We start from the raw sequence: 15,420 nt of genomic DNA, 5'->3' as shown, positions 1-15,420 counted from the left end.
TGACTTATGTTTCAACAGGATCACTCTGGCTACTGTGTGGACAAAATAGATTACAAGGAGTCAAAGGTGATGGAAAGGAGATCAATTCGGTGGCACAGCATTAAGGCAGAGAAGGTCGGCTAGTTTAGACTAGGGTGATAGTGGTGCAAGAGATATGTGGTGAGAGTTGAGGTATATTTTGAAAGAAGAGGCAACAGGATTTCCTGATGGGTTGACATGAATTGTGAGAGAGAGGAGTGGGACACCAAAAGTTGAGGGCAGAACCACTCAACAAAGGGGCTACCGATGAGTGAGCTTGCTTCAGAATTTCAAGAGCATTATTCAAGCATTATGAATTACCTTGTTCATTTTGTACCAGAGACCAAGCATTTGGTAGATGAAAATCTCCTCCAATTCCCGATAAAAGGTATTACATGATTTTCACCAAGTTTTAATTCTTCCAAACTCGCTAGGTCAGAGATCAATTTATGACAATGGAACTTTCAGTCAGAAAAAGTTTTATTACAAGAAACAATGCCATCAGGTAAAAATGCAAAAAATTGTGCAATTATGGCAAAATGTTTAAAAATATCTACACATTTGCCCCCAAAGGACTACAGTACTTAACTACATACCTGAGCACAGAACATTGAATGCCATTTTAAACTGTTTCACGTAGAAAATCTGATTTCCTGCAAGATCACATCCACTTTCTCTCATGCACCAGTGAAATCAGTTTGATGCTTAAGCATCAGCTTTGTAGGATAACAGAAAACAAAGATGGAAAATAAAGAATACAGTTTCTACTTTCCTATAACATAGTTATACCACATCCAGTTTTCAATGTATAAAAAATACATAGGAAAGTGCTACATACTTTCTTCAAATGCAAAAACAAAGCTCAAGTGGGACTGGCATCTATCACCCTCTATTTTAATTCTATAGTACCCATTATGCCTTTTATATTCTCATCATACTAAGCAAATGTACCTTAAATATCTACACACAGACCCACACATATTACTAATCCTAGTTTTCTAGAACCTCTTCTGAAATCATCTGAAAAGTGGCAAAATATCCCAGCTATATAATTTAAACAAATAGTTATTCATACAAAATTCAATATATATTCTATTGATACTTCCATAGCAAATTCTAAACCTTGGCTTTGACACACTATCCTTAGATCACACCCTCAATATAAACTGTTATAGGATCAATTGTTAGAGGATCAACTGTTGTGCAGATCAATAGAATAAATCGACTGCAGAATTAACCACAGCACATTGTACTCCTGTACATCACACGGCACATGTAAATTGTTAATGTTCTAATGTCATGTTTTCAAGTAACACAGTGTTCTAACTAAATACAGGAGATTGTCAAAAAGCGGCAGGAAGTCTCAGGAAGCAACAAAGCTTTCAAAAATAAATTACGGGAACATCTCTTGTAATGTTTGTTTGGTTTTTCCTCCCCTTGGCAATGTATCACGGTGAAGATGCTTCAAAATGCTCACAGAAAAAGCCCCAAAACAGCCCGAAGAGAAAGAAAAACTGAGAAAAAGAAAAATAGGTGATTAGTTGACAGTCAATAAGGAGACTATAGACATACTACCAAGGCCAGCAAGAAGAAAGCACGTACCCAGCTTCCCAAGACTGGATTTTAAAATGTCAATTCTCTAAACGCTGTCCACTTTTAATTCGGCTTCAGGAAACATTCCCTACTTGTAGAGGGCTATGACAAGCAGTTTGGAAAGTTTCCGAAAAACGAGGTATGTGATGCAAAGAGGCAATGTTTTCGATTTGTTTCACAGTATCACATTACAATTTGTGCAAGAGTTTTTAATACAAACTGTGCCAGTTTGTTTTCTTTAAGGGAATCAAAATGTTCCAGTTAAGGACAGACTCTGGCTATACTTATATCCTTTATTAGTTATTCCAGGAAGAGTAAAAAATAAGTTACTGATCTAAATATCTGCCTTAGGTATAACACATGAGCTGGTTTGTCCTCTCTGTGAGTATTTCTGTTAGAAATTAATCAGTTAAATATGAAAAATGATTTATTACCTATAATGCTATGGTTCTATTCACTCACACTTTTCCTTCTCAGTCACCTGCACTTAGAACAAAGGTTTTCAATGCAAAACTATTCATAACTGTTAAGTGCAAAAACTTTTTTAAAAATGAGGTTTTAATTGTCATAGGTAATGCAAAAGACATTAAATGAGACTACTGCAGAAGTTTTATGTTTCTGGAAAACAGAATTTTAAAAGTAGGAGTTAAAACTTCACATTCTGCTCTGGGCAGAAGACAAATAAGTTACCTTTCATTGTACCGATAATGAATGGACAGGTAGAGGACAGAAAGGAGGTTAGGCGACAAAATGGCCCATGTTAGTGCAAAATGAGGGTAATAGTCTTTTCACTATTCTCAGATTGAATCCAGTTAGACCAGTAACTAGCCATAGCTTGCCATCATGTAAGTAGAGAATCCTGTGAAATCACAAGAGTTCAGCAGGTCAAGTACTATGGCCATGAAACTAACATACCAATTTGAAAGGTAAGCATAGGCTCAGACATTTGAAATATACCTAACTTTACACATGAGTTAACTTATACTAGCACCAGCCACCTGTGAATTTGAGCCCTTCTCAAAATTAAAAAAAAAAAAATGAGACAGTGTTAGCACTTGAAAAAATTGTCAACACAAAACTACTTTAAAACTTTAGCTTAATTTAAAGCAACATGGGAAATATAAAACAATCCAACTCAAAGCTCTTTCTGAGACTGATTTGTTTTCCCTTCAAACTACTCTAATAACACATTTAAATCCAGTACACGTGAAAATAGTACACAAAATATACACATACTCAGAATGAGGATCTAAGTTAGTGCGTCTCTGTAGCAGAGAGGTCACAGCTAAAGTCCTAGTGATATTGCCTCAAATTTTTACCCGTATTTAAAATAAAAAGTCACATCAAACTATTTTGGATGTCTCTAATCCATAGTACCCTATCTGCTCTTCTAAGAGTGCATAGTTGTCAATTCATCTGGTATCTCAGTGACTATTCATCACGCAATTCTAGAATGATGTGATTACTTTTATACCAGAAAAAAAATGCTGATAATTGCACTTTGTTACCTTTTGCTTACTGAAATGAAAACATCACATGGATGAAAAGAAATCCCTCCCTATACTCATCTTAAACAGCACCCATCTCCACGTGTAAACTCTCTTCAGCTTTCTTAAATACTGACAGCGCTTCTTGTTATCACTGAAAGACTAAGTTTCTTCCAGCACAAGATGCCGGTGAGCTCACTAAGGCCTGCCATTAATTAAAGTACTTTTTGAAGACACTGAGGATACAGTTTAGCAACAGCACATTCAAAATGCCGGCCAAGGTCCCAGAGGCGATCTGGGGTCTCATACACTTTCATCCATTGGTCAGTGATATCATCATACTGGTAAAGGGAATTTTTTCTGCTGGTTCTGAAGACATGTTCTTCAACAGTCACTTGAGTAGCTCGAACAAATAAATGGAGCTTATTCTGGAAAAGTACCAGTTTAAGGTATGGGTTTATGGACTCATCACATGGAAAGTCCTTCTTACGAGTCCACTTATTGAGCTCAATATCATAGGCTTCTACAGTAAACATCCGCTGATGATTTCCACAGGTTCCAGCTATGTAGTAGATAGAGTTCTTGTATACAGCTGCTAAGCCCTGGATTCTAGGCACAGTCATGGGGGTTAAGAAACCCCAGTAGTCTTTCTGAGGCTCATAGAAGAGGAAAAACTCTCCTAAAGAAAGAGAAAGGAAAAAAGAGAGAGAAAAGAAAACAAGAATATGAACATTTAAATATAAGATAGCTTCAAACGTCTACATCCCACGGCATAACATAATAACAGAATCAACCTGATTTGGGGTGTTCAGACTGGTAAGGGTGAGAAGTTACTTTGGCTTGATGGCAGTATAAGGGTTAAGAGCTTGGTTTCATTTACTCTATCCAAATATCTGGGTATTTCAGAAAATTGATTTTAAGCCAGCTCTTGTAAAAAGTATTATTACTAATGGTTAGCCAGTAAGATCAAAATATGAATATAGGTTCAATCATGAATAAGCCACTATAATTTTATGTGCTAGTTAATTAATTTTAAGGTAGTACATAGAATTGTTCAGATTTGTGTCTATGGGCCACTAATGTGTTTACTTTAGTGTTGCTATAAGGCAAAGACAAATATCAAGAGGAGAAAATATGACCTTAAGCTGATAGAAAACATGCACATCATTTATGGAATTGACTATGAGGCAGTTTCCATTCTGTTTTGACAATGAAAAGGTGTGCTGAGTCACACTGCCGATGTGAAAATGTCTAAAAGAATTAAACTGGTGAAGATTTACAAGAGCTTGGCTAATTATAACATTCAAATCTTTGATTTGAAAGAATCAAAATCTTTGATATGAAAATCTGAACCCTTTATGATCAGATTAAATGATACTCCAATAGCCACTGACAGTAGGGCATGATCTTCTGACTATTCACGTCAAGTTTATTTATATAAAGAGGCTTTGTTTAGGTCAGAATTTCCTACTTCTAAATTGATCTTCCCCTTGAAAACTGTTTTGAACTAGGTTAACTGCTATAGATAAATATAACTGCCTACCTAATAAAGATGATGCAGAAAAAATCCAGGTTTTCATAAAATAGCTTGTTAAACTCTCAGCTTTTGCCTGCATATTCCCTATGCTTTTTGACTAAAAAGTAACAGGATTCTTAACAAAGAAGACAGGAATGAACACTTTTTATCATGAACTACCTCGCTACAAATTTCTTATAAAAAGGAAAGATAATACATTTTAAAAGTTGATTTTTAAACCTAAAGTCGACTTTAATAAACTAAAACCAGTAATGGGCAATTAAAACCCTCAGTGCCTCAGATTTGTCTTATATAAAATACAATCTGATTAAACAATGTTCATTCCAACCCTGAAATTCTGTTAATTCACTGTTACTTTGCTTTAGTATTTAAATTAATATACAACCTTTACATTCCATTTGGGAGTCTTCTAATTAATTCTATCTCTACTAAAAAATAACTGCTTAGCCAGTAAAACCAAAAATCTATGAAGAGAGAGCTTCATCATATTGGATGATATAACCTATCCAACCATGTAAGTGAAAGTGTTACTAGCTGAGTTGTGTCCAACTCTTTGCAACCCCATGGACTGTAGCCCACTGGGGTCCTCAGGTCATGGAATTCTCCAGGCAAGAATACTGCAGTGGGTAGCCATTCCCTTCTCCAGGGGATCTTCCCAAACTAGGGATCGAGCCTGGCTCTGCAGGACTGCAGGCAGATTCTTTACCACCTGAGCCACCCAGGAAGCCCTATCTAACCAATCTTGATAGATTTTACATCCATTCAGATAATCCATTTTTTGGCAAGACCAACAAACCTACATCATCCCAGGCTTCCATTCAACTAAAATGAGGCATAAGAGAGTATCCCTTACTCTCTCTGGAGAATTCACTTTACACTGAAGTTTAAACAAATGGGTTTAGGCATTTCTAAGAAATTTTAAGTCAAATAAAGGATTACAGCAAAGAACATTTAAAAAAAAAACTTACAAAACTAAAAAAAAACTAAAAAATCGTATGTATCTACACAGAACTTGCACCCCTTTCCTTATTTTTTTTTATAGTAGTGAAGGAAAAGCATTTATATATAAGCAGTTAAGAAATGCAAAAGAAGAAGGATATTGGTATTGTCAATACTGTATTCAGCATTCAGGCAACTAAACACAAGGAAAAGAAACCAAACTCAAGGAAAATATTAGCACAAATCAGAACCTTGAATCAAGTATCTTATTTACTGTTACTCAGTTCCTCTTTCTGGTATCTTTACCAAGGTACCAGTCTTCAATTGTTTAAGTAAAAAATTTTAAGCTAAGTATATTACCATCCCTCTCATCTTATAATGTTAAAAAGATGACATCTCAAAACTTTTCAGTGAAAAAAAATTGAAAACACTGTATTATGGATGACAACATCAATTGCAGTGAAATTAAAATCTTGAACAGTGTGATTTCAAACTCTTTGTAAGTGAGTTTCATAACCTTTGCCATCATAAGATTTCATACAAAATTCTTTGGCAACTGAATAGTACAACTGCAATTGAGGCTTTGTTCTTTTTTCTCTTTTAAACTAATCCAGTAAGTTCCATAAGAAGAATACTTGCTACCATCCCTTGATTATATATCATTCAACTGCAAAAAGTCATGTATCAAACTTGCTTCCTTGTTTAAAGTCTTAAAAATGGCATGGAAATAGTTTTTCTCAAATGCTGAACTATTATTTATGGGAAAAAAAAGTTTTCAAAAATACTTATGTCACATGATTTCAAAAGACAGTAAGAACATAAAAAACTTACATGATCATTTTAGGAACTTGAAAGTACCTGCCTTTTTTGATTGGAAATTTTATTTTCTTTACTATTCCCTTAAAGAACAGACTACTCCAATAAATACTTTAACCACTTAGGCACCTACCCTGTAAAACATAGATCTTCTCTTTGTATTCCACGGCATTATGAAACTCCATTGCAACAGGCATGGCGCAAACAGTAGTCCAGCGGTTCTCTCTGCTGTCGTAGCACTCCACAGATTTTAGGGAGTTTCTCCCATCACCTTCGTAGACACGCCCTCCGATTGCATACATCTTACCACAGCAGTACACCAGTTTGCAGCCTATTCTGGCTCGAAGCAAGGACGGTTTGGAAAGCCACCTATTGGTGGAATGGTCATACATCCAGAAATCATTTTCTGCCTTGTGGTCAATGGATACCTCACTGCTGCTTGGCCTGTACCCTCCTGCAATGTAAATATCATTATCTGGTGATACAAGAATTCCAACTTCTCTCAGATCATTTGGTGGTTTGCATAGTTTGAACACTCTTCCTGTGAATATATCTAGACAAGGCACTGTTTGCTTCTTTCCTGAGTGTTTGTGGGCTGCGTCAAAACATATGATCATTTCTGACGCAGTCATTCCAAGTCTCTGTGTACAGCCATTGGGACTGGCTGGTCCCTTTTCCACACAGCTTTTGGCAATAGCCTGTGCAAACTGAGGTGGAATTTTCTCTATAAAGGTGTCTTCCATCAGAGGAAAACGTATGCATTTGGCAAAAATTTCTGGAAGGTGCACTTCTCTTTCATTCTGTTCATGTTCAAACCACCTTACAATACTCTCATAAACATGCTCTTCCCGGTCTACATTTAAATCATCACTGTCTAGGATACTTATCAGTTGGTCTTTTGTCAGCTGAAGAAACTCCTGTTCTTTGATGACACACAGGAACTTTTTACGAATGTATTCTTTAGATCGATCTCCAAGTTCCTGATGACCATAATGATCAGCAAAGATGAAGACCCCGATGGAATTTTGTGGGTCCAAATGACTGATCATGTACTTAGCACACTGGTCTTGGATGGAGGGAATCTGGAAGATGCTAGCTGCAGTGAACAAGGCTTGAACATTGGCCTCTGTCAGAACAACTCTGGAGGTATAGGCATAGTTCAACACTAAATCCATCGACTCGGCTTCAACACCAACAATTCGAACTTCTTTTTGAGTGCTTTCTGTAAGGCCGCTAGTGAACATGGATCTAGGAAGGAAAGAGTGGTGAATTTATCTGCACTACAAATAAAAATTATTGTGGCAAGCTTGTAAAAGCATAAAGTTATCACAAGGATCACCTTTTGAAACTGAAAAACATTTCCTAATGTGTTTCCTGATATCCTGAATATCAGGAAAGGGATAAAAGTTGATCATCTAGCAGAAGGATTTAATCTGGCTAATCTCAAAGAAACCCTATTCTCAGGGCCAGTGAGTCCACTTTGTGCCAACTCTGAGAAAAGCAGAGTATACCTAACTAAATCAAACTGAAAAGTGGCAAGGCATATTCCAGGACATCTTATTTTCCTTGGAGCCCTATCCAGGCTTCTGGTCAAGTTGCTTTAGGGACTTAAGATCTTCAATCACCAGGTCAGTCAGAAAGTTTACAAATACCTGTGGGGTATCAGTGTGACACATTAGCATATAGAGACTGTCTAATAAAACTTCTCATAACCCAGTGGAAATTTATAAGGCAACCTGTGCCCAAAATGTATCTTTAAAAAAACTTTAGCTTAGAAAAATAAGATGTTCTTAAGAAGTTCTTATTTTCTTCCTACTCCCTTTTAAAATAATTATCCTTTGAATGCTTCCTTAATCATTATAAAGAATATAAAGCACATCAATTCATCAGTTATCCTTGGATATTTTGAAAACTTTTGCTTGAGAAAATCAAGAAATATACTTGATTTTCTCAAAGTTACCATAGTTTTATCTATTTATAAATAAAAATGTTAGCCTCATTGATGTTCAGTTGTGTCTGACTCTTCGTGACCCCAGGGACTGTAGCCCTCCAGGCTCCTTTGTCCTGGGATTTCCCAGGCAGGAATACTGGAGTAGGTTGCCATTTCCTTCTCTGGGAGATCTTCCCAACCCAGGGATTAAACCCCTGTCTCCTGCATCACAGATGGATTGTTTAATACTGAGCCACCTGGGAGGCCATAAATAAAGATCTGGGTAGGGTTAATATTAATAAAATGCCTGCTTCTAAAGAGAATTTAAGAATTAACTGATTTGTTGTAGATCTGATTTTGTTGGTTTTCAAAAATTCCAGTTTCTTGTCTTTGAGACCAAGCTTTCTTTTCCTTTTCTTTTTTAATGTCCTTTTATGGTACTTTCAGGGCTTCCCTGGTAGTTCAGCTGGTAAAGAATCCACCTGCAATGCAAGAGACCCCAGTTTGATTCCTGGGTGGGGAAGATACCCTGGAGAAGAGATAGGTTACCCACTCCAATATTCTTGGGCTTCCCTGGTGGCTCAGCTGGTAAAGAATCCACTTGCAATGCAGGAAAACCTAGGGTTTGATCCCTGGGTTGGGAAGATCCCCTGGAGGAGGGCTTGGCAACCCACTCCTGTATTCTTGCCTGGAGAATCCCCATGGACAGACTCAGAATGAGCGACTAAGCACAGCACAGCATGGTACTTTCTTGGCCAAACCATTAAGAAGTCAAAAGCCTAGCTTTTTATTTAAAGTGCTAGTCATTTATAAACATCATTTGCCTGTCTTCTCCCTCCTTTGATGTTTCTTTCTGCTGCTGCTGCTGCTAGGTCACTTCAGTCGTGTCCGACTCTGTGTGACCCCATGGACGGCAGCCTACCAGGCTCCCCCGTCCCTGGGATTCTCCAGGCAAGAACACTGGAGTGGGCTGCCATTTCCTTCTCCAAAGCATGAAAGTGAACAGTGAAAGTGAAGTCGCTTAGTCGTGTCCGACTCTTAGCGACCCCATGGACCTTTCTAAGAAGTTCTTAAAATTAAACTTAGAAAAAGGTCAAAAGCTTTTCTTGAGAAAAGGGTGGTATGCCCTGGAATGCTTAATAGATGTCTGTTGAAGATATTGACCTACCACTGGTGATAAACTTGATTATTCAGATCCAGACCTCTCCTATTTTAAGTGTGATGTTATGAAAAAAGAGTGGGAAGATTTTCAGACCACTTTTAACGTCTTCATCAAAAACATGAAATTAATTCAAAAATGCAATATGTAATATTGGAGGTATACGGGGGTACCTGGACCTGGCTTGTTTCCTGGGTTAACTATCCTTTGAGTCCTAATTTTACTTCTATTATGCAAAATTTAAGTTTAATATCCTACAGACTTTTTTTTTTCCTTAAATGACTGAAAACTAAATGTTCCAATGTATGAGATGGTTTTTCAATTTAGGGACTGAAACACTCAGTTATATAGGTCCCAATTAAAGAGTAAAAGAAAGCCCTTCATTATGCAAAGATTAAATCCCAAAAGAGAACATTACCACATAACCCTTTATCAAGGGAGCTACTCTACTGACTTGAATAAGCTGGCCTCACACACAGCAGTGTAACATGCAAGTTCCCCTCTGTTCTATCATGTTCTTTATGTAAAATCTATATAAAGTGGGAGTACTTCCTCACACAAAATCCTGAGCAACATGTTTCTAATAATCATACACATTTTATTTCTGACAAGTCTCTGGGATCAGGAAACAACCATGGCAGATTGCAAGCTAGTCTATTTTTTCCATCAGTGATGCAAGATTTGAAAATATTAAGTATGACTTTTTCATCTCACATAAGGTGCAACACTGGTGCCCAAGAAACTTCTGTACGAAAAGCTCTAGTCAAGTGAGAAGAGAATAATCCTTGAGTCTTCTAGCCAAATACTTTCATTTGACTTCACCTATCTTATGGTTAGAAAGTCTTCCAAGCATTTCCTTAACTTCTTGGAAAGCAAGAAAATCTACTGTAGGATACTTCTTTCCAAGAGATTTGTCAGGTCCTCAAAACTAATTTTAAGCAAGTATGATATTTAAATGATATAGGCCAGAATATAAAATTACACTGAGATATATATATTTTCACTTTAAAAGTTTCATTTTTTTTTTTTTTTTTTTACTATTTAAATCTAATATACAATTAACACTTCGGTAAATTAAAATTTAAAGAGGACCCACTCTTGTTCCTTAAAAGCTATACAGTGACTAAGAAGCCTGGCTCTGGACTCAAATCCAGCCTCTGCCACTTACTAGTTAGATGATTTAGGCAGTTCACATAACCTCTTTGAGCCTCAGTTTTTTCACATGTAAAAGGGGAATAACAAGAGTGTAGAGATAGGATTATAAAGATTTATATAAAGTGACATAGGTAAAGTGAGCTTTGCCTAGAGCTTGATAAGCGTAACTGTAGCGTATATAAACACATAAATGACCTAACCATATTGAATGGACAGCCTAGATAACTGAATCTCACCAGCAATTTTTATTAGAGGCCAAACTTCATACCTTTTGTGTATACCAGTTTCTTCTTTTTTCTTTCCAGGTCACTCCCTTGTTATGGTTAATACTTAATAGTCCAATGGCCTATCCAATGCAAATCTAAATGGTTACATCACAAACATCAAACTGAAGTGACTATATTTAACCCAGTATTCTGAGAAAAAGGAACCAGAAACTACTGTCTCGAACATTACACTGCTATATGCCCTATAAAGGTAAGCACCTTCCAAAGGAAAAAATACACTTACCGTGTGGTTGAGAAAAATTATTTCACAGTCATTCATGCACCATGTTTTGAAAACAAAAAGGCTTAAAGTGAGCACTTCCAACAAAAAAAAAGTTAAACTTGAACAGGAAATTGCCTTTATCACTGATCTTTTCTTAGAGTATGACATTATTTTTTAGACCCAAGTTTTGAAATTTTACTTTTCAAAGTTTTATAATATATAAAGATAAATATAAATGAAAATGAAAACTGACCTCTAAAATACTTCTGGAAGTCTTAGAAATAGTCACTAGTGTGGGGCCTAACACACATAGAAACTGTATTTCGTTGATTTTTATTTCACTGCTGTTACCATCATGGAATTAAAACAGTCCATTAAGTGGGCAATTTTTTTTTAAAAGAAAAGGCTATTAATTTTTAAATTCTGAAAGAGTTAACATGCACTAAAGAAATCCTGGATAAATTTCTGGAACAAATTCCAGATCAGCACTGTCCAATAAAACTTTCAGTGATGGAAAGATTCTGTTTCTGGGCTGTACAGTCGGGCAACCACTACCTACGTGTGGCTACTGAGCACTTTAAATGTCGTTAGTGTACCTGAGGAACTGAAGTTTTTTTTTATTTAATTTTAGATAAGTGAAGTTTAGCCACATGTGGCTAGTGGCTGCCATATTGGGCAGTGCAATTTTAGATTTTTCTGAAACATGCAAACAAAAACATATTTACTGACTTAAAACCAGTCATCTGAATTCTAGAAGAATCTGTCAGATTTTTTTTTAAAGGGTGGCTTAAGAAAATAGGTCCTGTTATTTATTCTCAGGAAACAAATGCATTAGTTTCATTCATTGTTGCATCTCAATATAAAAATGAAGTGGGCAGTGCTGAAGGAGAAAGCGGGGGGACTTGGTGCAGACAGCATAGAGGTTTCCACCAACATCATACCTGAAATAAGGGCTGATTGCAGCAAGAACGTTTCTATGACAGGAAAATGTTTTCCCGTGATCCACTTCCACTACAATGTCTGTCAGCTGTCCTTCATCGTACATTGTTTTGAGTTGCTTAAGAATACTGCAAGCATGGAAGGGGTCCATGGCATCGCTGGCTGTGTCTGAAGATGGTATTCCATTCGGTGTTGGGGAAGATTTACTTAAATCTAGGAGGAGAAAAATCGTACAACCACAAGAAGTTCGGGGCCAGTTTCGGCGTCGCGGGTTTTATTTTTTGTTTTTGTGTTTGTTTGTTTGTTTGTTTTGTTGTCTGTGGGATGGGGCTGGGGATTGTTTGTTTGCTTGGCTTGCTTTCTCCCCGCTACAAAAATACATGTATGTATATAGACTCCCTCAATGAGAACGCGAGACAGGATATGGGAAAGAGCGAGGTGCGATGCAAGTTCAAACACCAGCCTGCTTCTCCCGGAGCCCGGCGAGCCCGAAGCCCCGTGCTCGCCGACAGACCGCGCAGGCAGAACAGGCGAGGTGTCTGCGGCGACTCCGCCGACAGCCAGAACGTCCGAGCTGAGAGCGGAGGGCAGGAGCCTCACAGGGGAAGCTCGATGGATGGCGGCCGCCAGTGCCTCCTCAACCGCCTTGCGAACAGGTCGGAGCGGCGGCGGGTACCCGGCCTCCCCATCCCTGTCCGGCCGGACCGCCCACCTCCCTCCACGCCATTCATCCTCCCTCTCCTCCTCTCTGTCCACCTCTCCATCCTCCTCTCCCGGTCCTCATCGCCGCCGCCTAAGCTCGCAGCCCGAACTTGGCCCCCGGCCCACCTCCCCTCCACACCTCCCTAGCCGCCACACGACCCACCTGCCGACGCGGCCATTTCTAGACGCGGCCCGGGCTCCAGCTATTTAAAGAGGAAATGTCATTTCGCTTCTCTCTCTCCCGGGTTCCGGCTCTTCTAAGCCGTCCCTAGCCAATGGGGTGACCTGTGCGTCCGGCTCCGCCCCTAAGCTCCGAAATCAGGGGGTCTATTGGCCACGAGGAGCGCACGGGCACGTCGGGAAATGTAGTTTTATTGCCCCCGCTCCCGCGTGGTCCGTCTAGGGTGGAGGCCCAAGCTCGGAATTTCTATTGGCTGTTTTGGGTGGAGGCGGAGAGCAGGGAGCCCGCCAGCCTGTGTCTGTGGGGCGCGCAGTGCCTGCCGGAAGAGGTAGTCTTCTGGCTGAGGAGAGCTGTCATTCTGAGAGGCTGGGGTAGGGAAAGCTCTTGAAGTGCAAATTTCCCCATTTTAGGCCTCTCTCCAGGCCCCCGGTTCTTTTTTTTTTTTTCTTCCCACCTCGTTCTTCGTTTCCTAAACCTCCTGCCAATGACTCGCTTCCGGTATGAAAGCGGGGGTCCACGTGAGGGCTGTGAAACCAGAAAAATTTGGAAATGGACAAGAGAGCTGTGGTCCAAAAATGGGAAGGAAATCTGACACCTCACCCCTAAGAAAAATATCAGGAGGCCAAAAAGCAAGCCATCTTTGATGAGTCACCTGTGACACCCAACTGAAACAGCATCGACTTGGCTGAGTGCTGCGGTTTCCACAGATTAATTGGCCTGGTTACAACCGCTGCTCAGGATCTTTAGCTCCCACTCAATGCGTTGCTTTTCTTGAGCATCCGGGGAACACCTGTTCCACTTTTAAAAGTACATGAACATTACAGAGGGATTCAAGACGCTTTCCTTTTTGCTCCTGGTAAATTGAGTGGTGAAGATACTAAGTAGTCTGGATTTTCCTTTGAAGAAATCCTGGAAAGTGCCCTGAGCCTGATATGAGGGACGATTATTGACTCCCTGGTCCCTCTTCCTAATGTGGGGCCTTTAGATAAGACCATTTAATTCTTGGTCACTTTGCTCCTTCACCTGTAATGTGTGAATAATAATTCCTTTTCTAGCTGCCTCATAGGCAGCAAGCCTTTTGAAAGAAAACAAAAATGTTTTATGTTGACATGTTTTTATTTTCTTGTCCCGTATTTCTAGCATCTAACACGGTGCCTGGCACATTATAGGTAGCTAACATTTGAAAAATAAATGTAAGGCACAAATGAGCTAACGTTGGAAATGCTATTTCCAAATATTTGATTTGTAAGGACGTCTTACCAGCGAATAGGAAGGAAATTTTGGATGATATATAGTTAGTGCATGAGCATAGCTTTTCTAACCCTGAGAAGACCAAATAGTTGAATCTCCTGATGAAGGATCTCGGAATTTAAGTTGTAATTGTGGAACAGAGAGAATGAGGAAAAACAATACAATTCTGTCCTACAAGTTCAGCTGAATAATTTAGAGCTCAAAGTATTATAATTCTGTGCAAGTTAACAAGAATTGGTGTTTCTTTGGGACTGGGATATGTGGACATTGATAACCCTATATCCACAGTTCTGCATGAATGAAATTGATTTAACTTTTGTTATTCAGGACTTTAAATTTCCATTTTTTTATGAGCCAAATGCTGTTGCTTTCTACTTTATGGAAATAGTGGGAATTTCACTCACAATATTGATGGCTTCCCTGGTGGCTCTGACGGTAAAGAATCTGACAACAAAGCAGGAGACCTGGGTTCGATCCCTGGGTTGGGAAGATCCCCTGGAGAAAGGAATGGCTACCCACTCCATTGTTGACTGGAGAATGCCATGGAAAGAGGAGCCTGGCAGACTACAGTCCATGGGGTCACAAAGAGCTGGACACAACTGAGCAACTAACACACACAAAAGAAATGACATCAACCCTTAGGGTTGCCAAATTTAGCAAATAAAAACACAGAAGGCACAGTATTGGGGAGATATTTATAGTAAAATATCACTTGTTATCGGAATCAAATTTAACTGGGTATTTTGTATTTTACCTGTCAACATTTTCAAGCCTGATAAAATAGGGGTTTTATTGTTTGAGTTTGGTTTTTGGTATCCACCTGTTTAAGCTTTTAGAAATTTGGCCAATTTGCTTTTTCATTTAATTTTCACTTAACTAAGAAATAAACTTGACAATTTTTTTTTCATTTTTTTAAGTTTTCTGATTCTTTCAGCCACAGAAATTTCTAAATTTGGAGGTGGGCAGAATACAAAAAGCAAAAGTCAGTTTAAATATAAATAGGGAAAAAATGAAGATTTATAATTACAAGGTTTCCATTTACATGACACTGTAAATGAACTTCATCCTACTGGTCAAATGGCATTACCTGATAGAGTCCATCATCATTCGAAAGGCACTTTTGAAAAATACAGAATAAGTGGGAAAATGTCAAAATTGAGTCAGCAGTCCCATAGTAGTTATTCTCAGTGATCCGTAAGAACACAAAAGAGATTTTGTTTCAGG

The 15,420-nt window shown here is 38.6% G+C and overlaps 1 protein-coding gene across 1 annotated transcript; it reads right to left on the bottom strand.

Annotated features, from left to right (window-relative positions):
• Positions 1-470: 470 nt before the first annotated feature.
• Positions 471-13,039, bottom strand: KBTBD8 (kelch repeat and BTB domain containing 8). The gene is made up of 4 exons (XM_055414284.2): positions 12,928-13,039; positions 12,065-12,275; positions 6,524-7,638; positions 471-3,777 (listed from the first exon to the last, which is right to left on the bottom strand). The coding sequence occupies exons 1-4, from the start codon at positions 12,941-12,943 to the stop codon at positions 3,314-3,316; spliced, it is 1,806 nt and encodes a 601-aa protein (XP_055270259.1). The 5' UTR covers positions 12,944-13,039; the 3' UTR covers positions 471-3,313.
• Positions 13,040-15,420: the final 2,381 nt, after the last annotated feature.

This window comes from Moschus berezovskii, chromosome 24 (assembly GCF_049115385.1).
Source record: "Moschus berezovskii isolate FMDL1 chromosome 24, NW_MosBer_1.0, whole genome shotgun sequence".
In the NCBI taxonomy this organism is placed as follows: Eukaryota; Metazoa; Chordata; class Mammalia; order Artiodactyla; family Moschidae; genus Moschus; species Moschus berezovskii.
The sequence above is the reverse complement of the archived record's forward strand: the minus strand, read 5'-3'. Positions and strand labels throughout refer to the sequence as shown.

Bases quoted from the DNA above. Each gene is read 5' to 3' on its own strand.
- KBTBD8 (XM_055414284.2), bottom strand. The intron at 7,639-12,064 runs GTATGATGTTGG...TTTCCTTCCTAG, and splicing joins GCAATCAGCCCTTATTTCAG to ATCCATGTTCACTAGCGGCC. The intron at 3,778-6,523 runs GTAGGTGCCTAA...CTCTTTCTTTAG, and splicing joins GAAGATCTATGTTTTACAGG to GAGAGTTTTTCCTCTTCTAT.